The sequence below is a fragment of the Macrotis lagotis genome, chromosome X (assembly GCF_037893015.1).
Source record: "Macrotis lagotis isolate mMagLag1 chromosome X, bilby.v1.9.chrom.fasta, whole genome shotgun sequence".
In the NCBI taxonomy this organism is placed as follows: domain Eukaryota; kingdom Metazoa; phylum Chordata; class Mammalia; order Peramelemorphia; family Peramelidae; genus Macrotis; species Macrotis lagotis.
The window spans coordinates 607,771,239-607,797,809 of NC_133666.1; the positions used below are offsets into that span (position 1 = coordinate 607,771,239).

Below are 26,571 nucleotides of genomic sequence, written 5' to 3' on the forward strand. Positions count from 1 at the left end.
GGTGAGGAGAAATAAGAGAAAAGGAAAGAGACAAGTACAAATGCGGAAAAGATAACATGGAGGGAAATAAAGATCTGATAATCTTAGCTGCAAATGTAAATGGGATGAACTCTTCCATAAAATAGAAGCAAATAGCAGAATGAATTAAAAACCATAATCCTACAATATATTGTTTACAAGAAACATATCTGAAACAGAGAGACATGCAGATTAATGGTAAGAAATACTATTGTTCTATAAGAAACCATAAATGGTCAGACTCTAGAAAAGCATGGAAAGACTTACAGGAACTGATGCTGAGGAAAGGGAGCAAAACCAAGAGAACAATGTACACATTAATAACAACATTATGTATTGATCATCTTTGATGAATGCAGCTCCTCTCAGCAGTTCAGAGAACTAGGACAACCCTGGGAGATCTGTTATAGGCAATGTTATACACATACAGATCAAGAAAAAAAATCAAATAAGAAAACAAACAAATACATCTACAGAATTTGAATGAATACTAGATCCACTTTAAAAGAAGTTCTCATATTTTTTTTTATTTCCTGTTCTATGAATTTCTTTCTTTTCCCTTAAATCTAATTCATCATACAAAAGTTATTAATATGATAAACACAAATGTGCATGTACAATGATCACTAGACTGTTCATTGCTGAGGGGAGAGAAGTGGGAAGGGAGGGTGAAAGGAAATTATGTACCATATATATATATATATGTATATATATATATATATATATATGTGTGTGTGTGTGTGTGTGTGTGTGTGTGTGTATACATGTGGATAAATGTTTAAAAACTTTTATAACATATAATTGGAAAATAAAATATCAATTAAGAAAAAAGAAAAGCAATTTGAAACTATGCCCCCTCCCAAAAAAAGAATGTTACTTCTGTGCCTCATTATCTCCTCCTGGTCCTAACACTATTTGTCTTTGTTATTTCCATCAAGCCTATTAAGTATGAATGTGTAAAAATGTGATAAAATGCAAGAAAGTATTATTATTATTATTGTTATTATTATTATTATTGTTATTATTCCTCCAAGCTGTTCCAGGCCAATTGTGTATTTTACAAATGGCAAAGGGAACATTGTGACTTGCTATCTCTTCCTTGTCACTTCCCATTTTTTTTTAGGTTTTTGCAAGGCAAATGGGGTTAAGTGGCTTGCCCAAGGCCACACAGCTAGGTAATTATTAAGTGTCTGAGACCAGATTTGAACCCAGGGACTCCTGACTCCAAGTCTGGTGCTTTGTCTACTACACCACCTAGCTGCCCCCAGTCACTTCCATTTCTTAACACCAATAGTAGCAAGTCATATACCTCTGGCCCTTTTCAGTTCACAAAGTACTTCACCATCTAATTTCCAGGGATTCATCAGTTAATGATATCACAATTCACAGATTTGGAAACAGAACTGAAAATTTCTGTTTGATTTAAGCTTATTTTTGTTTGATCCCACTGTTTGAAGACACTTTGTAAATGCCCCCATAACAGTCATTAAAATTTATAACTTGATAGAGTTCCACTGGTCTTAATGGTGTATACCTGTAATCCTTTTTACTGAGGATGCCAATACTGGATGATCTGAAGCACTAGAATTCTTTGCTGCAGTAGAGCTAAGCTGATTTGGTGTCTGTAGAAAGTATAATACAAATGTGATTTTCCAGGAGAAGGTGGTATTTGGCCACCAGATTGTCTACAGGCAAACTAGCCCATGTTTGAAACTGAACATGTCCAAATTCCAACATTTATCAGAGTGGGATTGATACTGAGAGTAGTGTCTGCACTTCAGGAGAGAGAGCAGAGAAATGAGAGGAGGAAGTAAGAGACAGATGCACACAGATATACAGAGACAGAAAGACAAAGAAGAGAGACAGGTATAGGAGACACTGATTCAATGGAGACAGAGAAAAACAGAAACGGACATAAAGAGAAACAGAAAAAAAAAGAGAGAGACAGAGAGAGAGAGAGAGAGAGAGAGAGAGAGAGAGAGAGAGAGAGAGAGAGAGAGAGATGAGGAGAGGGCAGGGCAGGGCAGGGCAGGGCAGGGCAGGGCAGGGCAGGGCAGGGCAGGGCAGGGCAGGGCAGGGAAGGGAAGGGAAGGGAAGGGAAGGGAAGGGAAGGGAAGGGAAGGGAAGGGAAGGGAAGGGAAGGGAAGGGAAGGGAAGGGAAGGGAAGGGAAGAAGACAAAGAAAAATTCAGAAAGAAGGAAGACCAGGGTAGGAAAGGGTTGGTTTCAGATGCTAATTTTAAAATAAATGAAATGAAACCCAGAGGAACAGTATGATTTTGCTAAGGTCACATTATGAAGATGATATAATGATATAAAAATCATAAAGTGAACTAGGAAAAATAATTATCTTTGGTTATTACTTTTCTCAAATGAAGAAAACTTCTTAAACAAATAATCAGTTGTCACTTGGTTTGTTGATTAACCTCTGGTTTCATATTTAGAAGTTCCTTCACAGTCATGTTCTTGGAAATCTATAGTATTAAGGGAGGAGGCAGTATTGGATCTTTGAAAAAACAATAGGGTTGGATAAGAAATCCAGTCCTAATTCTTAACACTTAATGAACTGTGTGACCCTGGACAAAGACTTCCCCTCTCAGGCCAGTTTCCTCCTCCTGTAAAATATTACCATTAAATAATACTCATATTACCTACTTTATAGGATAATCTTGAAGAATATGTTTTATAAATTTTTAAATCTCTACTTAATCTGAATTTTGATCATTAAAAATATGACAAGATTTTTTTTTGTTTGTTTTGTTCTTTCTCAGATCTTACCATCCAACCCATGGACACAAATAACCAGATGAATACCATCTTCTAAGTTCTCTTCCTCTTCCTCTGGTGGAAAATATGGCAAATCAGAAGCTAGTACAGATAAGTCACTGTACAGATCCTCTTCATTCTTCAGCTCTTTTTTAAATTTCTCTTTGGCCTGATAAAAACTGAAGAATATATTAATTAATCATAAGCCAAGCTGTGTACATGGGCTTAAACTGGATTCTGAAGAAATAAAGTAACCTGAATAAGGCAAAACCTAGGACCTTATGGAATTTATAGTATAGTTAGAAGGTATTATACATAAACATTCATATGATACAAAATAATATGCACCAAGGCCATAAGAGAGTCACCATTATTGAGTGAAGTGAGAGCTAGCTTAGAAATCAGAAAGACCAAGGTTCAAGATTGCCAATGAACCTGACAAATCATGTAACCTCTCATTGTGCCCCAACAATCATGCAAGCCTATAAATTACAGATATTTGGTGGTAGAGGGAATTTTCTTATTAAAATTTCCTCAACCAATAAAATGAAAAATTTGCTTTTATTCCCATGTCCCATTTTTTTAAAGGCATAAGATCTAGGTATGCATGCATGCATATGATAGATACTATATACAGTGTCATATATAGGTGTGTATACATGTTTATATATTCTCTCTATATATAATATATGTATATATGTATATATACACACACACATATTTACATGCACAATTTAAGGAAGGAAAGATCATTACACTATTACTAATAGATCATTACTGATTAAGGCAGGGGGCATCAAGGAATACTTTTTCACAGAAGATAAACATTGTCAATGGGCAGTAATGAAGTGTCTTATTTCAGTGGGTGAATTTAGAAAGTAGGGTAATTTATACATTGTACTTTGAGGAATGTGGGGTAATATGGAATTGTCTAGTTTGCCTAGATTATAAGGATATGTGGGGAATTCTTGAAAGAATACTAGAAAGGTAGGATGGCACCAGATTTCAGAAAGACTCAAAGGGCTAGATAAAAAGAACTTGTTTTCTCCTGCAAGTAATGAGAAATCAAAAAACAATTTTGAGAACAGTAACAATAATGAAGATTATATATATAATTAAATTTACAATATGCAAAGAATGGATAGGAATAGAGAAATTTCAGTGTAAGAAGGAATATGAGTTAGGAGGTTAATGAAATAGTGCAGGTTAGTAGCAATGTATACACATACACACACACATATTTCAGACATGGAATATACAGATTTTAGAAACTGAAAGCAGAGTGTAACCAACAGAAAAGATCAAGTTTGAGAGACTTGGTGAATAATGGTGCTAGCCTGATAAATAAGGAAGTTAGATGAGGAACAGGTGTTGATGAAAAGATACTACATAGAATTTTGAGTGCTAGTGGAACAGCTAAGTTTGAGGCAGATATAGAGTTGTTTGTCTTGTGGAATTGGAGCATTGCAAAAAGGTCAGGTAGGGCTGTAACCATAGATCTAAGACTTATCCAGAGGGAATCAATAACTATAGTTACGTAGGTGAATAAGATTACTAGAGTTTAGAAATGAAAGAGAAATAAGCCTTCCTCATTGTGCAAGGCTAAGTGATATTTTTTACAAAAGCAAACATTATCACATTTCTTTCTTATAACAACTTTGTTATATGAATGCTATTGCTATCTGTATTTTACATTTTGGGAAACTGAGGCAAAGAATAATTGAGTGACTTGACCAGTATCCAACAGCTATTCATTGTCTGAAGATTGTTTTGAACTTATCTCTTGACTCAGTTCTCAGAATTATGTCTTTTGCACTACCAGTTACCTCCAGAGAAGAATGAAGCATTAAATTCTGAGGAATGTGAACTTTGAGGTGTTGGATAAAGGAGGAATAGGCATTAAAGAATAAAGAGAAAATGAGGCAAATCAGAGAAAATTGTGCCCCAGAGTCAATTAATTACAAGGATTTACTGTGGAATAATCAGGGAAGATGGAGAGAGAATTTCATTGGATTTGATGAAAAAGAGTTTGCAGTGACTACTCTGAAGATAGTGTTCCTAGAATGCTAGGAAATGGAAACCAATTTGTAGAGATCTGAGAAATAATGAGAAAACTGTAGCAATGAGTAGAATGAATATTTTCAGAAAGAGAGATTGAATGATAGCCAGATGATCTATTTAATCCCAGGGCAGGATTTCTTTTTAAATGAAGGTAGACCAGTTTAGGAAGAAGGAATCAGTGAAGGAGGAAAGATTAAAGGTAACTGAAGAAAAATACCACTAAATGGGCTAAGTGACAGTAGTTGTCAAAAGACTGATATCCAAGGCACAGATACAATAATTTACCTTAAGAAAGGACAAAGACATTTCTTGCATTAACACTGAAATGTAGGGAATAGAATAGGTAAAGAAATTGAGGATAAAATATGGCACGAAAGTCACAAGGCACAAAATAAAAAAGCTTTCTTTTTAATTTAGTACATACTCCATGATTTCAAAAATATGGAAAATTAAACTAGACCATCTTTATAGTCATGAATAACTTTATTATTCTAGTATTCTAAGATTTGAAAACTATGACTATATATATAGTAGTATATATGAACTTATATGTGCAATTCATAAATATGTTGAATTTCTATGCATTTTATTCTCATTTGTATTTGGATTGTTTTATTTGACTTTATAATATGAACCAATCAACACTTATTAAGTCAATACCATTTGCAAGGCATTGTTCTGGGTGACAGGGATATAAAAATTATACAACTACAAATCTCTGATATCAAGGAGATTATGTTTTCCTGTAAGTGAGAAATGGGCACACAAAATATAAATAGGTAAATCTATTCTTTAATCAATCTGATAATCTAAGAAATAAGGTAGCACTGACCATCAGGAGTCAGAAGAAAATAATCATCATCTTCCTGCAAGTAAAAGCAAATAAGCCAAGTTGATAATAATGATTATATATCATTTTGCTTTGTATGTATATTTTTAGTCTCCTGTGGGGCATTCTTGTAATGTCTTGAAGGCAAGAAATGTATGTCAATTATTCTTTGTATTTGAAATATCTCAGACAAAGCCAAGAAATTTTTTATTGTTCAATTCTTTCAGTCCTCTCCTATACTTCATGACTCCATCCTGGATTTTCTTTCTACAGATAATGCAGGGTTTTGCCATCTCCTTCTTCAGTTTATTTTAAATAGAAGGAAACTGAGGCAAACATGGTAAGGAGAATTACTCAATTTCACACAGTAAGTGTCTGAGGCCAAATCTGAATTTGGGAAAACCTAGTACTCTATTCACTGTGCTACTTGCTCTTCCATGAACATAGTAGGCATCTAATAAATATCTATGGAATTTATTCTTTCATATGAAATGGGACAGCCAGGGTAGAGCACTGGTCCTGGAATCAAGAGGATCTGAGTTCAAATCCAACCTCAGACACTTGACATTTACTAATTGTGGGACTTGGACAAGTCTTAATCTAAATCACCTAGCAGCCAGGGTCATTTCCAGTCATCCTAAAATATATCTGGCCACTGGACCCAGATGACTCTGGTGGAGAAAGACTGGTGACTTTGTACAATAGCACCTAAAATCCAATTCACATCTATGTCATGTCATCATCTCCTTGATGTCATGATCTTCAAAAATGAAGGACAAACAACAAACAACACCAATATGGAATAGAGGACCAAATCTTTAAAAAAAAATACATTCCTTTTAAAGAGTCTTGAAATAGACTTAGACTTTATTTTCTTTTGAAGTTTCTTTAGCTGGATAGCTAATGAATAAACATAATGAATAATTCAACAAACTTCTGTTTGAAAAGTGCTTTATATTTCATGAAAACAAGCACAGCTAAATTCAGTGCTTCATAATAGCCAGGGCTTTCTTAAATTCCAAGAATGGGAAAATTTGAATCTTTAGTGGTCTTTAGTGGATTCCAAAAGAATCTGTCTTTAATCTTATTCTTGAGGGTAAAAATTAGAAACACACAGTAGATCTTATAGGAGAACAGATTTCTTCTCAAAAGGGTCAAGGACAAAGTCACTTTTGTGATGGACTTATCATAAAGAATGAGATCCACCCATGACAGAGTTGTTGGTGTTGGAACAAAGACTCAAGCACATTTTTTGTTATTATTATTTGGGGGAGGGTGCAGGGCAAGTGGGGCTGAATGGCCTGCCTGGGGCCACATAGCAGGGTGATCTTTGGGTGTCTGGGGCCGGATTTGGACCCAGGTGCTCCTGGCTCAAGGGCCAATGCTCTGTCTGCCACACAGTCACCCCTACTATTATTATTACTATTTTATTTTATTTGGGGTCTTTTTTTTTCTTTTCTTTTTTTGCAGGGCAGTGGGGATCGGGTGGCTTGCATGTCACACAGCTGGGTGATTGTTGGGTTTACAAGGCTGGATATGGACTCGGGTGCTTGTAGCTCTCCAGGGCTGGTGCTTTGTCCATTGCACCACCTGGCCATACCTACAATTATTACTATTATTTTTTTATTTTAATTTTTTTCTCTCCCCTTTACTTTTTTTTTGCCCAAGCAAGTCTATCTATATTCATGGGGGAGGAGGGGTATTTTGTTTACTTGTAAACAAGAATATTTTATTAATGTAAAAAAAATTTGTACAAAATGAGAATAAAAAAATACATTAAAAAAAAGGGTCAAGGACAATGTAAAGTTGCCCCTGATGAATGCTATCTGTGCATTAATACATTTTCTGCAAACAACTAAAGACCTTACTGGTGTAATGCCTGCATTTATCAGGCCCTGAATTATGTTTTAGATGTATGCAAAAGTAAGACTGTCCCTGGCTTCAAGACAATTACATTCTAATAGGGGAAACTACATATATACATAGAAGTAAATTAACAAATTTATACAAATTACAAAAAAAAAATATTTAAAGGAGGAGCAATAAGAAATCAGAAGTGGGACCATTTCTCAACTCAACATCAATTCTGTTAGACCTATTCAACAAAATACCTTGGGTGACTCATGAAGTAGCAGACTTTTGTATATCCAAAGATATTTAGAATGTTGCATCAAAATATCTCTACTGGGTAGGAGATAGCTACTCTCTAGCATGGACATCTTTGATTCTCATTTAGGGACTGTTTACTTTTTGTAATTGTTTTCCCAAGGACACAAGGGTGACTACCTTGCTCTGGGTTCCTTGCAGAGTGGCAAACTTGTAAATTCCTTTCTCAATTTGAATTTGTAATCATTCATAACTTGAAAGAAACCTTACACAAGAACTAGCTTTGACCCTTAAATTTGCAGGTGAATAGATTAAGGCACTATATTGTTTAAGTGATTCATCTGTAGTTACATGTTTTATTGGAAGATAACAGGTTTATTACTCCAAAAATGGTTTCTTCCCACAATAATGATGTTTGTCCTTCATTCTCAAAGAAGACCATGACATCAGGGAAGTGATACCATGACAAGCACATGAATTGAATTTGAATGAGGGGCTGCTGTGCTAAGTCACAAGTCTCACTTTCTCCTCCAGAGATATCAGGATCCAGGGACTAGAAATGCACCATACACAAAAAAGACAGTTTGACCAAATGGACCTATTCTACATACTTGCTTTCCAAAAATAGTCTGAAACAGATTTTCAACCCAGGAAGGATTAAATTAAAAAAAAAACTGATGAGAAATGCAAAGGTTGTAGAATATTGGATAGGGTTATCACCAAGCTTACCTAAACATTCTTTCATTGACTTCTTCTTCCAAATTTCTTGTATCACATGAGACCACACCAAAAGAACCCAAAGGCTGATGGGTAATTGGGAATGTGTTTTGTTTAGAAGAAAGTCCAACCTTGGCAGGAGCTTCTTTAAGCATTGAGGAGAAAGGAAGACATGTAGCTGTGCAGGACACAGACAAATTAACCACCTCTACAGCCTTTCTTGTATCTAATGCCAATGCCTCAGTGGTAGCCAAATGGAAGTCATTGCTATTGTCGACAGCTTTAGATTCAAAGTTCTCAAGGCATTGATAATCAATGTCATGGACTTCTGAGCTGTGGTTGACTGCGATGCCTTCATTTAGATCTACTTCCTGCAAAATATGTGATCCTTCTTGGGTAGGATCATCATCACCAGTGGAAGTGGTCCTACTTTTATCTGTGTTTGAGTCTGGTTTGGTAGCTTCTGTAGAGGAACTACAGGGAAATTCAGGCACCAGAGGGATGGATTTGGGGAAATCCTCAATGACTGAGATGTTGATACTAGAAAATATGTCATTCTCAGTGTTTGAGACCTCAGACTCAACCTTTGGATTCTCTAGTAGACCTTCATTGGAAACATCATCCTGGATAGTATCTATTTCAGAATCATGCAACATGTCTAAAGTCACTTCTTTGGTTTTAGCCATGGAGGAATATTCAGCTCCACCAATATAAGATGTTTCATTTACCTCTGGTTCACTATAAGTGAAACTACAGTGTCCAAAAAGAAAATGTGGATTATTATTAACTTCTGCTAAGTCCATGTAGCCCTTATCTTCCTGTGGGTGATCTGTGTCAAAAACAGAGTCCACTAGTGAATGGAAGACTTCACAGTCAAGCTTTGGGGGGTCATTTTGAAACCCAGGAAAGTTCCTAATGGAATCTATGTTTCTGCCCTCATCCTGGTTTTCTTCAAGGTATTTCTGAAAATGGCCATCCAAGGTCTCCAAATTTCCCTGGTCACTTCTGGATATATCATTGTCCTCTGCCAACTCCTCTGGGCTACTTATCTGGGGAGCTGAAACAGATTTAGTTAGCTTGTTAAGTGCCACCTCTCTCTCCTCTTCCTCAAAAGGTAAAGAGCTAATTGAGGTCAGGGAAGCTTGAATACCACTAGGCAAGCTTGTATTGCTTTCTGTCTGACCACCTTCTAAGGAATTTCTATGGATAGCATGCCTTCTTACAAGTTGATGCAAGACCTCTCGGTCACTGGGTAATTCCAGGACCCTGCTACGGGCCTCAGACCAAGCAACAGAACTTGGTTCACTTTCTATGCCTGAGTCAGAGATTACTGAAGAAGACCGTTTGATAGTCCCAGACAGTGCTGATAAAACTTCACGTTCATTACTCTTTGGATCCCTTGGCATTGACTTAACATCCAAAGGATCTCTTGGTGTTAAGCTTAATGGATCAACCAAATTCACTGGAAAATGTTTCAGTGATAGCAATGTGGTCTTATTCTCCTGATTCCCCTCCTTGCTTAATTTGTTTAGCATAACTTTGTCTGTGGAGGCAACATTCTCAGGATTAGGTAATGCAACTGCTTCATCCGACACAGTTCTGATATAATTATCTATAGGTGTCCTGGTCTCACAATGAGTGGCAATTGCCAACCCAGGTTCACCATTATCAGGGTGCTTATTGCTGGGATTCATTTCAATGTATGTCAAGCAAGATGCCAGATGATTATCTCCAGTCAAAGTCTGCTCAGATCTGCTCGAGTCTGGTACAGATTGTGTTAAAACAATGGGTCTCAAGTCAGTTGTAGGATCATCTACTGAAGTTTTTGGAGGCTCTTGAGGCAAACCTATTTCATCCTGGGATTCACCAATTGTCAAGTATACCTGAGATACTGAACTAGGAGGTGAGTATCTGTCCATTGATACTCCCCCACTTGTACTAGGACATAGATAGTCAAAGTTGCATGGTAAAGAAGCATCTTCCCTGAATGATGTTTTCTCAGATGTTACATAAGCATTTGACTGTTGACCTTTCTCTTTTTCTTTTTCCTTCTGTTCCACTTTTGGGGTAGTTTCAACGGGAACAACCACCTTTGGGGAAATTCCCAAATTGCATCCTAAAAGAAAAGAAGCAAAATGTCATATTCTGTTTAAGATAATTGTAGAAACTTTCAAGCAAATAGTCCCTTATCAAAATTTTCTATATTGTGACTTCATTCAAGGTATTTTATTCAATTCATTTCAATTCAATTCAATTGAATGAAAATTGATTATGCACTTCCTTACAAAGCCCTTTAATAGTGGAAAGAGTTAGCTTACATAACAGAGGATTCTTTTCTTCAAGGGACTAAGTACTCTAGAAGACATAGGTTAGAGGGCTGGTTCTTACAAATATTAGGTCTGTGGTTTTAAAATAAGACCCTTCATGCTTTGTGCATGTAAAATGGGGATAATAATACTTAGATTGCTGATCTAACATGATTGTTCTGGAGTCAAATTAAATAATATAAGAACATGTATTGCAACCGTGAATGCTCTTATTCAGAACTCTGATGGACCCAGGGAGAGTCAATTATTACACATTCAATGTGAGCAATCACTCACCGGAAATCAGCATATACTACAAATCAGGGCTTCATTTATTGTTTTGCTAATTATATAACCTTTAGAAGTTGAGGGAAAATGTTTTTAAGTGTGATGTGTACTCTTCCAATCCCTCCACCTCCTACCCCCTCCCGAAAAAAAAGAGCAAGTTGTTAAATATTCACCAGAATATTCCTGGTTACATATGAAATTTAAAACTATGAAGTATTCATCTAGGTTTTCACAGGGTCAAGAGCTGAAAGTGACTTTAAAGATAATTTAGTTCAATCTCTGTTTTTAGTTCAGACTTCACTAAGAGATGAGGAATCTTTCTCCCAGAAATATTTCTTTCTAGAGTTATTCACATTATTCCCCTTCATATAATCTAATGTTACAGTCAAACTTCCCTATTTACTGTTCTCTTTCCATTAGATTCTACCTTTTAAAAAAGGCTCTCACCTTTTTCTGAAATTCAATGCATCCTCACACTTGTCTCTCCTTTCAAAGCTCAGTTCAAATACCCATTTTGTATATTTGGCTTTACCAGAATTCTCCAGTTTTTAATGTCCCCTCTCTATTTATTTTATATAGTGTATTTACTTATAAATTGGCATGTTATTCCATTTTTCCAATAAAATGTGAGTTAAATGAAGGCCAGAAGTGTTTCATTTTTTCTGTCTTTAATGGTGAGCACAGTGGTTTGTACATAACAAAAGTTTGATAATGCTTATTGAATTGAAATTAAGTGAAAGGAACTATTCTTTCTAAGGTCATACAATTCAGATCCAAGTTTTGGTCAGAGGACCAAAAATTTAGAAATAGAAAGCCCTTAAGACATTGAGTGAAACTCTACTTTTTAAAAATAAGGATAATAAGATACTAATGCATGAAGTTATTTTCTTATTGTTTCATAGCTAGTAAATTTCTGAAGTGGCATTTGGAATCAAGTTTCCTTGGCTTCAAATTCAGTGCTCTGCCTATCATTTCCCACTACCTTCACTGTCAAATCAATTCCAAATATGAGTCTTTTCATTTCAGCCCTTTACCCATTAGTTAGATGGAAAATCTCTTAAAAATTTTTAAAAGTTGCCTAAAAATGACTGACATTGGCTTCATTTCTTCCACCAGTATGTTTTATTCAAGGCATTACCACTAGATGTCAGACAAACATAGAGTACTAATCCTCTGATACCCCTTCAAATGATACCAACAAAGATCAGCATGAATGTTCTCTCTCCCTCCAGGTGTTACTTGGCATGACTAATTTAAACTTTATTTTAATCTGATCATTATACATTCAATATACATTCTACTCACATTATAACTTTCCACATTGTCTTATATTGTACTCTTTAAAATAAAAATGAAGAGCTTTAGCTAGGGCTAACATCCATTGTGGAGTCAACTAGTTATCTCAGTGGATAGAGCTCTATGGATGGAGCCAGGAAAACTCAGCTTCATGAGTTCAAATTTGGCCTCAGACACTTAGTAGCTGTTGTGTTCCTAGGCCAGTCACTTAACCTTGTCTGCCTGAATTCCTCATCTGCAAAATGAGCTAGAGAAGGAAATGCAAACCACTCCATTATCTTTACCAAGAAAATCACAAATAGAGAGACACAAATGAAAAAGCAGGATATAATTGAAATGACTAAATAACAACAACCTATGTGAGAAGTATGAGCAGCCCTACTGATGGCCAGGTGGGTATCATAACTCTATTTTTGTCACTGTATCTGTTTCTGCCTGTCCCTCTCTCTTTGTTATGCTTGGATCCTAATGGGCTTGAAGTGAATGCAAATATCAATCGTTTCTCTTTTGGTCAGAAACTGTGAGGATTTTGCCCTCCTGGATTGATAGTTTTAGGTTAAAAAGTCCTTCCTCTGACTCATTTACCAATTATCAATTTTTAATCACTGAATGAGCTTAGACTCAAAGACCTATATTAAAGACCTTAGCTTATTTATCCTAATCCATATCTGATCACTGGACCCAGATGATTCTCATTAGAATAGTTCCACTTCTCATTATAATATTCATTCTCTCTCATACTTATTAACCAATCAGAGTTGATTGCCACACTAATTCTTCCAAGGGTATATAATCATTGCCTGAGCTTCATGAAAGAAGGACTGTGGCATTCAAAAGTGTCACAGGAGAAGGATTCAAAGTAGGAGGAGATGAAGCTCCCATGAGTCTATGTCTATGGAGGGCCCCAGATCCTGTTATGAAATTTTTCCTCCCCAAGAAACAAATGGAGTATCACTAACCCCTTTCATAAATTATTGCTTTCATTATTAATAAAATGATTAATTATGCAGAAATTACATCCTTTGAACTTTCACATTACAACTTCAAAGTACAGAAAAACAGCAACTGTATCTTATTTTTAAAATATCTTCATTATTTTGTATGAAGTTATGCATTTAGAAAATGTTTAATAAATATGTGTAGAATAATTATATTAATTATATGATTAATTTCTTATTCATCCATTGTTTTAACTATTTATTTCAGTGATTTGACCAGAGTTTATTGCTTGAGGTTGTCATAAATACAGCAATTTTAAACCTTGACCTTTAAAATATTTAAATTTAAATCTTTGCTATTTGTGCCCTTCTCTTGCTACTAACCTTTCCCAGGACATTCCACATATCTATCCTCAAAAATGACTGGTAGGGTGTTCCAGTCTCCATCAATATCTAGACATTCTGCTGGGAGGGGAGGCATGCTGGTAAAGTATTCAGAATTCCGGACGTCCAAAGCAATCTGGCTCTGTCTTTGGATCCTGAAAAATGCATTTCAAAGACAGGAAACAGGCAAACAATTATTCATGAAGCAGTTAGCAGTTCACATATTGTTTTCCTTTATGGAGCTGTTTGATATAGGTTTAAAAAAACTTTCAATTTTGTGAAGCCAACCCTCATCTGTGATTTCATTTATTTGGAAGTTGTGTCAATGATGCCAACTGCTACTTATCCACGGCTGCTCATCCTGTGTAACTCTCAAGACCACTTTCTTATATGTTTTCTGAAGGAAATCTGCTTTCTGAATTGCATTTTCCTTGTTTTTTCTTGAATGATATAATTAACAATAGAAGTGTCCACTTGTGATTCTTCACCACCAACTTGTGGCCAGCCTATCTTTTCATTCTATTATATGCTTCCTTAGTGAAATCATAGACTCCTGTCCCTCTTAAAATATTTTCAATTAGTTATCTACTGCTTCTTTGAAAGCTCAATGGCAGAGTTCAAACATACCACAAATTTCATCAATTTTCTGTATGGAATATCCATTTTTAATTCTCAGTTACTTTGTGTTCTGTTTTCCCCTGACATAAGGTAAGTTTATAGGCTTTGTAGAATTTAGTCAAGAAAGAAGTTAAAGTTCAAATGCTACAAATCCTTTGATTAATAGATGAGAAAAATTAGGCCCGGAAAGGATAACATGTTTTCCCATGATTGCAAAGGAGTATGCAGTAGAGCTGAGATTTGAACCCAACTCCCAGTGCAAATCTTAGAATATTTACACTGTTTCATTGCTGCAAATTGAAGTCAGAAGAGCAAAGATTTGAAGGGAACATTAAACATCATTTAAAATTATCTCCCTTATTGTTACAATCAAAGAAACCAAATCCCAGAAAAGAAAAGCAGTAGACCAAGGTCTTGCAGAAAATAGGTAGCAAATTCGGTATTCAAGCCCAGGACCTTTTACTCCAAATCTAGAACTCTTTAAACTTGAGTACGTATTGAATCTGGACCTCAAATTTAGACTTCTGACACCAAGGTCCATATTCTTCTCAGTACATTACATACCATTAGGGATGGGTTAAGTGGCTATAATTATCATCTGATAAATCCTAGAGGGAAATTACTGAAAGGCCTCAGTTACTCCTTTGTGAATTTCTAAACAAACAAGTCAAAATACATCCTGTATATTAAAAATGTATCTTGTTCTTGTCTCCATGACCATCCCCAACCCTTGTAATTACCAACTAGGTTTTAGGAAGAAATTAAATTACAGTGGGGAAATTGGAAGTCATGTATAAACCATTGCAAAGATGAAAGAAGCAAAATTTATAAACTGTATCACATTATTAGCTAAAATTCCCAGCCTTAGTAGTTTTGTGCTAAATCAGGAGCAATCCTTTGGGCCCTGCTTCAGGTTTCCAGTCCTGTGCTATAGACAAATGCAGACAAAATGCAGTCCTTCTAATTCTAGACTTGAAGAATATCCAAAAAATGCTGATAACTTTGGAATATTTTTACTATTAACTTTGTGATGATTTGAATATGCTAATGAACTAACCACAAGGTGCCACAGAGAGTCAAACTGTTTCTCCCCTGCCATGTCCAATAAAAATAAGTCCACCAATTCTTTCCCTCTAAGCATTTCCTAAGAGTTCTTGCTATTTAATTGTCCCCAACTCCAATCCATGGTTTTTGTGAGTGTTATTCTCTGCCATTCCCCATCTCCATTTCTTGCCACCTGCCCATATCTTCCCATTCTCTATGTTCATGCCTCAGTTTGTCTTTATAATATTTTTACCACTTGTCTCTATGCCTTATTAAAAGTGTGATTGTTACCCTATTTCCTAATGGCAATTATTTTCTTTCTTGGTAAGTACTCAAAAATTGGAAAGACTGCCCCCATTTCATATTTCATAAATTATCAATTCATTCTGCAAAGAGGGCCCCTTTCCCCCCCCTAAAATGTAGAGTTTGCTTTGGGCAGCACTTAGATCTGTGGAACAAACTGATTCCCACACTAGGAAATGAAAAGTCATGCCCTCATAAACTTGTTAATTCCTCTCCTTTGCAGCATATGTAAAAATTATTTTCCCATCCTATTAGAGGGATTGGGCTTTGAAATGAATTTTTACAGTGGGGTCATTTTTGTGCTTAATTATCCACACAATGTCTATCTCAATTCTATTTGTTAACAACTATCCATTTGTGAAATAACTGCTTTCTTACAGAAATGTGGCCAACAGAAGGAAAGAACATACCTGTAATGGGTACTCCAGACACAATATGATTTGTTTCCGAATTTCTTTTCTGTTTTTCCTTTTCCCTCTTATTGTATGCAAATCTATTTCTTCACTAGTTCTGGACTAGTTACCTATACAGTAGTGTTTCCCATCTGTTTCCCCTTTCCCACAAAAGTACCCGATGTACCTCTGCTAAAATGCCTCCCTCCCCCTGGAAGCCCATTGTATCCCCCCCTGTTCAACATCTATTCATCCATCAAGGATCAACTTCCACATCTATAATTCTGGCCTATTCAAAATCCAGATCTATCTTTTTTTAATTCTTAACCATTCTTAAAGGCCAAGGTAGAAATTCATTATGTTTTAATCACCAGCTCAAATGCTACTTTCCCCCACTCCCTCACCTGACCTTCCCTTACATGATTCTGACCGAAAATGATTTTTTTCTTTGAATTATCAATATTTACCACTCTGATTGTACTTACATGCTCTCTCTCTATCTCCATGTACATACAATATATGTATACCTATACACACATTCAGCTATAATTAATATATTTAATTATATTTATATAATAATTATATTTATATAATAATAATAACTGAATGTATATATGTGTGTATTTATATATATATATATATATATTTATATATGCATTCAGCTATAATTATTGTGCCCATATCTTAGCTCCCTTACTATGCTTTAAATTCCTTAGGTAGATCCTAAAACTGTAGCCTTGGGAATACCATTTCACACAGTGCCTAGGCCATCCAAGTTCACTTTCTTCTCGACTTCAGATTTTTGTCCATCTTTCTCCAGCCTCCTTTCCAGCTTTTAAATATTATTTTCGCTCATTGAAATATAAGCTCCTTTAGGGGAAAGGCTGATTTTTTTTGCTTAAATTTTTATTCTAAGTACTTAAGGAAATACTTGAAAGTACTTTATCTAATCTATCTACATATTATTTATTCATCCATTCATCTATTTTCTATGCTCTAACCCAGTGATATAATGATCACAAATTATGGGGAAATTATACCTAGTTTTCTTGCTACTCCTTCTGATCTACTGTATACATATAAACTGGATATTTTTTTGTATCAAAGAAGGAAGAAAGACTCAGTGAAACGAAGACAACATGGTTTAGTGGAAGGAGTATTAGATTGGAAATCAGAAGATCTGGGTTATTTTGATTATTATCTTCTGACCAGATGTTAAAATAGGAAAATTCTCTAGTTCTGCAAGGAAGATCTAAATAGTCCAAAAGTTCCATCACCATTCTTAATCCATTTGTTTTCAACAGAGAAGAATATTTGGGCATGAAAAGATAAGTAATTTGTTCAAGTTTATAGAGGTACTTAGTAGAAGAGTCAGGATGTGAACTCAGGTACTCTGACTACAAAAGCAATATCATTTTTCTATATCATGATGCTTGGCCATCTTTGAACAAAGTCCATCAATATCACTATTTTAAAATCAACTACATTTAAAATTTTTTTGTCATTTTATTTTTTCCAATTACATGCAAAGATGGTTTTCAGCATTCATCTTTTCCTAAAATTGATTTCCACATTTTCTTCCTTCCTCCCTTTCTTGCACCTTCCCTTCAAAAGCAAGTAATCTACTATCTTCATATTTTTAAAAGTATTTATCAAGGGGCAGCAGGTGGTGCAGTGGATAGAGTACAGTGGATAGAGCACAGTGGATAGAGCATCTGGAGTCAGAAGGACCTACCTGAGTTCTAGTCTGACCTCAGACACTTAATTACCTAGCTGTGTGACCTTTGGCAAGTCACTCAACCCCATTGCCTTGCAAAATTTTTTTTTAAAAAAGTATTTATCAAGTGTTTATCGTTTGAAGAATTAGAGACAATGAAGAAGAAAATAAAAGTGGTAGGTTAAAATTCTTCCTCCAACATATTCTTTCTGGGTAATCCTTTGCTATTTACTTAAAACAGGGGTGGGAAACTTTCAACCCTCCAGGATTTTTACGGGTCTTGGCATTGCCACGATATCCAGAGTGGGGATGTTAAGCTCAAAAATTTGCTTTTTAGGAGGGAATTAAATGTTTGACTAAATATAGCCCTCAAATGAAGTTATAAATATCCAAATGGTCCTTAGAAGAAAAAAAAGGTTCCCCACTCCTGATTTAAAAATTCATTGGCCAAGGGAAGTCTCTAGAGTTGGCAACCTGCATTCATGTCAGCAGTTTGAACCCTGGTTAGTCTCTTTCTATGTAAAGTTATGTATCTAGACAATCTTATCTTTCTCTCCCACCCATTCCAGGAATAAAAGAAAAAATACTGAATACTCTGTTCAGTATTGGGGAGATACGAATATTAACTCAGTCAAGCTTCCTATCATGTTACTGATATTCTAACTACAAGATAGAAAATATAATTTCAATTATCATAGAATCATGGAATGTTAGAATGTTGAAGCCAGAAGGGACCATAGAGAAGATTTATTTATTTTAAAAGGTTAGAACCTGAGTCTGAGGAAAAGACTTCTCTAAGGTCACAAAGTAAATTAGTGTATGAACTGGAATTAAAACTCAGGTCTAAGTCTTCCATTGCTTCCGAATCTGACCAGGGTGATTACTATTATTGGTGGTGGTATTATTTTCAACACTATTTTTGTTTTTGCTGTTACTATTCAAATTAAACTGCTTAAAATGCAGTGTGTACATAATTTACCTTCTTCTTTTGATCAAGCTTTGATTTGGTAAATTGTTTCTCTTGCATCTCTCCCAAATATTCTTCAGAAAGAAAATGATTTAATTTTTTTAGAATCAAAGCTTTGACACTGAAATAGGGATAGCAGCATTTTTTGTGTTAGCAAAGAATTGGAAACCAAGTAGATACCTATTTGAGGGGCAAGGTGAAACAAATTGTGGTCAATGAATAAAGAGAATATTACTGTTCTGAAAGAAATGATTAATGTGATGAGTAAAGAGAACCATGGAAAGACATATGAACTGATGCCAAGTTAATTAAGCAAAATCAGAAAAATAACACATAAGTTTAAAAACATAAACTATGTATATTATATTTTACATATAGTTATATATATTAAACTAAATGAAAAGATGAAGATACTTCTCATTTCATTGAGAAAGAAAACGTTTTTAGATTTTTACAGACATGTTGATATTTCCCCTTTCTTTTTGAATTTTTCTTTGAAAAATACTATTTTTGTGTAATATATATATATATGTATATAATGACTCTTTTAGGAAAGAGGAAAACTTGGGGAAACTGTTGATATAAAAATATATCAATAAAGTTCACTTTTAAAAAGATCAAAGTCTGGCGCTATTATTTTTATTTGCACATCTCCTGACTCTACTAAAATTATAAACTTTTAAATTTCAGAATCTACCCTTTATTTGGAAGCTTGGTTGCACTAGAGCTCAGATAGTTACTAACTCTGTGACCTTGGGCAAGTCACCCAAATCCCACCTGCCTCAGCCTTTATATCTATAAAAATATAATAATATAATATAACAGCACCTACTTCTAAGGTTTGTAGTGAGAATAAAATAATGATTTGCAATGATATTTGGAAAACTTGCAGCACTATATAAATGGAAACTACTAGTAGTTATTCATCTTATGCTCTATTTCTTATTTTCAGCAGAATTTCTTGAGAATTTCACTTAGAAGGACACTAAGCAGTTGTCCATTCTAATATCTACCTTCTCCCTCCAAGATGAGACATAGCAATGTATTAAGTGGTCATCCAGCATTTGCCTGAATACTTCAAACAAGTATAAAATGCATAAAATTTTGTGCACAACTTCTTCTATATATTGAACTCATACCATTATTGGTCATTAATCAGTATTTAGCAAAAATTTGAATTGTCTTAGTCTTCCCCATTATATTGTACCAGATCATCTTGAACCTTACATGCATTTTTTTCTGATGAATTTATCATGTATTCATTTGTATCAAAGTTAGATACATATAATGTACCGATAAGACAGCAAACTTCACAAGAGTGGAGGTTATACCTACCTAAATTTTCAATTCTTCCCTTATTTTTTGCATAATAGATAATTAATATAAACAAATGGACAAAATCAGTTCACACCTGTATAGCTCTTTGTAGACAACAAAGCTCGTTATTCATACCCCTGAAAGATAGCTTTTGATTTGATTTGATTTTCCATTTACATGCAAAGGTAGTTTTCAACATTTATCTATTTGCAGGTTTTTGATTTCCATATTTATCTTCTCCCTGCTTTTGCTCCTCCCTCTCCATAGATGCAAACAATCTAGTAAAAGTTGTACATGTGCAATAATATTTAATTTCCATAAGAGGTCATTTTTGAAAAAATGGAGATTATTATCCCCACTTTTAAGATGATATTAGATATGAATGTATTAGAAATTTTTAATGAAGACTACTCCAGCTCACCCATAGGATCATATCTATGTGCAGACATACTACTAAGTGTGTTTCAATTGTTCTAAACCATTGCCTGCTGTCTTACCTGCCTACTGCCTGAAATTCTATTTGCATGCAAATCTCCACTTTTGCATGCAGAATAGAAGTGTTTGGCAAACTCAAGCTGCAATTCATGAATGCAAATAGGGTAATTATATACATCTATCTTGTGGAGAGCTATGTTTGCAATTAAGGTATATACAGAAGGTCATCACTAAAAGGAATGCATTAATCTTAGTTGGCATATTCAAAAGTCAGTTTAGTCAGTAGCAGAAATATATAGTGCTTAAGGGTGTGTGTTTGGGGGGAGATGATGTGTGTAGGGGAAGGTGGTACAGGAAACTTTCCATCTTCTGAAGATTTGCCAGAGCATGTATGTAACCTGATAATATAGCCTACAGCTAGATAGGTTGGATTAAAGTTGATAAAGCATTGTTCCTCTAATAAAGAAATCTGGTGCTCAGAAATCAATACTCAGTCATTTACAAGTTATTCAACTCTAGACAAGTTACTTAATCATGACTGTCTCTGTATCCTCAATTTTAACATTTAGATAATAACTATACTTATGCCATAGGGTTATTATGAAGATCAAATGACATATAAACTTTCAAGGATTTAACATTGTGACTGGTAAAAGGGATGTTGTTAATAAATGATTGTTATTTGATTAACTGCTACTTTTTAAAAACAGGGTCATACCTGCAACATAAGGCAATATGAGATAAATGACTTGAGGTGTAACTTTAGAAGATATTGTGTCATATTTTATCTTTAGTTTACATTGGTTTCTTATTTACATGTATTTCATAGAAGGTAATATGAGTTTATCTGTGTTGGAAAAAGGAATATTCACACTAGAATTACAGAATCAAAGATATGGAATAGGAAGCAGCCTTGGAGAGTATTCAATTTTAACTCCTTCATTTTATAAATCTACCTATTAGGTAACTTTCTTAAAGTTAATAAGTGGTAGAGCTAACTTTAAATCCTCATGTTCTCAGTGCTCTTTCTAGTATAATCAAGAACATGGAGTTCCTTGCACTGGTAACATTCCAGAAATATCTATTCAAATAAACAGCTAGATGGCTCAGTGGATAGAGCACTGGATCCAATGTCAGAAAGTTCAAATCCAGATTAAGACATTTACTAAGTTATGTGATCCTGAAATAGTCACTTAATTGGTGCCTTTCTAAGTTTTCTCAACTAGTGATAACCTATAGTGTAGAAGGTTAGGGGCACAAGTCAGTAGTCTCCTAGTCTTCAAATGACTTCTTTGTCAAAGAAGATTGGGTCTTAATTTGTATGAATCCAAAGGCAGAACATATCAGGCAGAAGGATAAAAGTAACAGAGAGGACTAATTTGACACAAGGAAGAAATGCTTAACAAGGAGAGCTTTCCTTTATTATCTGTCTTGAAGGAATAACTTTTGTGTCACCAAAAATTTTTAAGCTGAATCTGGGTGATCATTTGTTAGGGAAGATATAGAGGCAGACAGATATTTCAGGTGTTGAATCAAATCTTAGAGATTTTTCCAATTTCAGATCCTGTGATTATCAAAGAATCATGTTAGGTTGTTTTGTTTATATATGAACATTGTATAACTTGCTAACAGGAGAGCACATTTTTCATTTTTTTTCCACATTTTTCCATTAAGTCATCCCAAGACTAGTTACACAAGAAATGTTCACACACATATGATCTAACTAACGCAATTGAACATAACATGTAAAGGCAATATATTTTACTATTTAAAGATCCTCTGGGGGAATATGAGTATGAGCTTTTCAATTTTCTAAACTTTGGGTTTGAGTCTAGGTAGCAATATGTGTGTGTGTGTGTGTGTCTGTGGGTGAGTGTGTTTGTGAGATAGAGATGCAGAAAAATAGAAATACAGTCAGAGAAGTAGAAAGATGGAGAGACACAGAGAGAAGTACCCAGAGAGAAGTGGAATATCAGAGACCCAGAGAAACAGAGATAGGGAGAGACAGAGAGAGGTACACAGAGATATAGAGAAAGTGACAAAGCAAGGCAGAAACAAAGATGATGATGATGATGTTTTTCCTTCGTTTTTCAAAAAAGATATCAGGAAGTGATGCTATAACAAAAACATGATTTGAATTTAAGTGAGGAGGTGCTGAGTCACCAGTCTCATTTTCTCCTCCAGAGCCATCAGGATCCAGTGACCAGCTACAAATCAGGATAACTAGAGATAATCCTGGATGTGAAGCAATCAGGGTTAAGTGTCTTGCCCAAGCTAGTAAGTGTCTGAGGCTGGATTCAAACTCCATGTCTCCTGATTCCAAAGGTAGTTCTCTATTGACTGCATCACCTAGCTGCTCTGATAAAAATAAAGAGAGCCAGAGAGAAAAGAGTGAGACATATAGGCAGAGAGAAGGGGAGAAGGAACAAAAAGAAGAAATAGAAGAGAATGAGAAGAAGAGGGGAAGAGACATTGTGAGCTTATGTATAAGGAGAAATTAATGTTTATAACATCACTTAAAAGATTTGGTTTTAAATGATGGACAAATTTCTATGTTTCCTGAATTGAATTGAGACAAATTTCATCTTAATTCACTTTTAGATATGACTGAAGCATACTGGAAGAGGAAAATAACAGAGAATATTTTTCAGGAGCAAAAACAGATATATCTTTTAAAATGATCAGCAATCTCTCATTAGAAAAATAATTGAGAAAGAATGGTGCGTTTTACTGCCAGATCCTTAGTTTACAAATTGTGATAAAGGTTATGGGCTAGAGTCAGGGGATTTGGAGTCATTTTCATGATCTGATTCTAATATGATAATGTGACCTTTGCAAACCCCATCACTGTTTTTGGTCTCAGTTTCCCCATTTTTAACAATAAGAGATGAGGACTATATGAGAGATTGTTAAACCTTTTTCAATAGCAGGTAACATAATCAATAGTCCATTTGTGTGGACTATATATATATATATATATATATATATATATATATATATATATATATATATATATATTTACACTTAGAATTTAGAGGGCAGCTAGGTGGTGCAGTGGATAGAGCACTGGCCCTGGATGGATGAAGACTTGAGTTCAAATCCTGACTCAGACACTTGATAATTACTTAGCTGTGTGACCTTGGGCAAGTCACTTAACCCTATTGCCTTGTAAAAACAAAAAAAACAAAAAAAAGGTTAACAAATGAATTTAGGAACAAATGAGTTCATAGGTAAAGAGAAATGCTAAATGAGAACTACTTCAATTCATACTTTTGATCCTGGAAAATATGTTGGTGTGATCTAGTTTAGAGTTCAAGAGTGTGTGGATCAATTGATGGAAAGATCAATTTGACTCAGATATATTTCGGGACAAATTTTTTTTTATTCTATTAAGGTAACAAAGTAAAGGGATTAAACAGTGATGTAAGTTTAGAATAGTAATTAGAGAAAGCAATTACAATTACAAGAGTATTTCAGTTGGGCTGATCAGCAGCAGCAGCCTTGACAGAGTAAGCAGCATAAGAGAGAAATAGTTACAGGACATTACTATTGGACTGCTATCAGGCAAGGGAAATTTAAAGAAGAGTGGAAGAGTGTTGCAATTAGGGTGAATCAAGAATCAGAAAAGAAAAGGTTTATATCGGGGAGCAGGGAAGGTAAGGGAGGAATCAGGATAGTCCCTGTTATCTCAACATCATCCCTTGTTGGGCAGAGTCCCTTAGGCTGCAATCAAGAAACACCAGATGGAACCCACCAACCCCTTCTCTAATAGCAATGGGATGAGACCATGGCCAGGTTTCAAATGGTTTTTGTGAGATAGCTCTGAATTTTGATAGTTTTAAACAATGGGATGAGAGTAGGTGACTATAGGCGGTCTGAAGTGATTAGAAAATGTGACTGGGGTCAGTGTTAATGGAAGGCTAGTTCATTAAAAGTTTCTTGATTTAGCATGGTTGGAACAGAACATTTGCTACATATTTCCTCTACTATACTTTCTTTTCAACTCATAGAGAGTCAAAAAAAGAATTAGTAATTAAAAGATTTACCCATCATCACACAGTCAGGTTTTGTCACATGTGGGACCTGAACTCATGTCTTCCTGCCTTCAGGTTCAGTTCTCTGTCTGCTATACCAAACTGTCACTCTTGTTATAATTATCACCACTAATCGATTCTAAGATTGCTAAAATGATTTCTGGCAATAGTCAATTATAAAATAGTTGGAGAAGGCAGGTGGTTAGAATCTCCTGGGACACTAATTCATAGATGCACAGTAATTAGGCTTTAAAAAATGTTTAAAAACTCAAATGGGACATATCCAGCAGTTGGGTATGTTACATTTGGCAATGTTTAGATTATTCCTAATATCACTTTGGATTTTAATAGTCTAGATTTTAAACATTATGATCTTATATCTAGATCTTACAAAGAAATCAGAGATGATTTAATCTAGTTCTTTCATTATACAATTTAGAAAACAGATTTACAGAAATGAAGTAACATGACCAAATTCATATGGGGCAGGTTCTAAACCCAAAGTCTCTAGAGTCATGCCTTTTCCATTGTACCATTCTTTCTCTTATTCTATATTCCAAGGTTCTTTCTTCTTGTATTATTTTTAGGATTCCAGGAAAATAAAAAGAGGACAAAAGGATGAAAAGGAAGAGATGATAATAAGGAAGAATAAAAGGAAGAGAGTAGAAGATTATTGGGGGAGGAATAAACCTGGGAGGGCCAGGAAGGAAAAGAGATAATCTTAAAATACTTTTATATGTAAGTGGGGGGGGATCAAATATTATTTAAAAAAGATGACTTTATCGAGCACTTAATAATTAATTAAATGTCCCTATTTGATCATTCATGCTGACTTGAGGACTAAGATCAGTACTCAGAAGAAAAGAAATGAATCTTTGAGAATTATCAATATCCCCATTCCATTCTCCACACTAATCCATGCTCCATTGATGATTCCCTTTTTTTCTTTATAAAAGAGGAGAAAAAAGGAGAGCCATTTGAATTCACAATTAGGGATCTTTTCAATTCTTAAGATAAATTAGTTTAGCAAGATACTGAATATCTTAGTGCTCTTAAACAGATAAATCTGCCCTTCTAGTTACTTTTAAATTATTCTTTAAAAATAGTGGGCACAACTCTAGGGAAGAGAACAATTCTATTTGATTCACTTGTATAAAATTATGCTAAATTTGATAAAAATGTTTGACTTATATGCCACCCACTCAGTTTCTCCCTGTGAAATGTTTGTCTGAATCATTCCAGGAAAGGAAAGAAAGACTAGATACATGGAGAAGGGCAATCTCTGATCTTCCATGGTAAGAGATGAAAAATTATTAATTAAATAATTAACTTCATCTTCTTTGGATGAACCTACTTCAGGCTTTTAACATGTTTACTTTGGACCATTTTATTGGCTGCCTTGTCTCCTTGTCTCCAGTCTCTACATCTTTCCATCTATTATGCATATGATTCCTAACCTATAGTTCTGTTTTTGTATTTATAAATATGTAAACATAAGATTCTGATAATCATGAAACTCTTCAATTTGGTTCCAATCTATTGTTTGTAGTTTTCTCAGGTTATTTGTCTTTATATACTACTGAAATAGAACAATTACCATTAAGTCCCTAATTGTGGAGCCTTTGTCTATATCATTGAAATCACATGTAATCCTTTCCCTCTAAATCTTCATTTACCAAAATCTTTAGTGTGCATGTTAACAAGTAGTCATTAAGGGGAAGTGTGCATGCATACATACACATACATACACATACGCATACATTTTATATATGTACATATAGCATGTGTGAGTATATGTTTATATGTATAAAATATGTGTGAGTATATACACACATACTGGACATACATTTAGTTTTAATATGCACTATTAATATTTTTCATCACTTTCTTAAAGCAATATAACGAACAAAACAATAAAACAAGCCCTGATTTGTAACTTATGTTGATTGTTGAGGTGAAAACTTTCACTGAATATTTAATAATTGGTTCTCATGAGCTGTTTTGAGCTGGACCCAGCATACCCTTGACAAGCATTC

The 26,571-nt window shown here is 34.8% G+C and overlaps 1 protein-coding gene across 2 annotated transcripts in view; it reads right to left on the reverse strand.

Annotated features, from left to right (window-relative positions):
- The window catches only part of FAM135B (family with sequence similarity 135 member B), a 510,321-nt gene that overhangs the window by 17,631 nt on the left and 466,119 nt on the right, over positions 1 to 26,571 (reverse strand). For both annotated transcript variants that reach the window (XM_074202646.1, XM_074202647.1), the window contains exons 12-14: positions 13,709 to 13,863; positions 8,509 to 10,612; positions 2,796 to 2,962 (exon numbers count right to left, since the gene is read on the reverse strand). In XM_074202646.1, the coding sequence (XP_074058747.1) occupies positions 2,796 to 2,962; positions 8,509 to 10,612; positions 13,709 to 13,863 (2,426 nt within the window). The remainder of the gene's footprint in view (positions 1 to 2,795; positions 2,963 to 8,508; positions 10,613 to 13,708; positions 13,864 to 26,571) is intronic.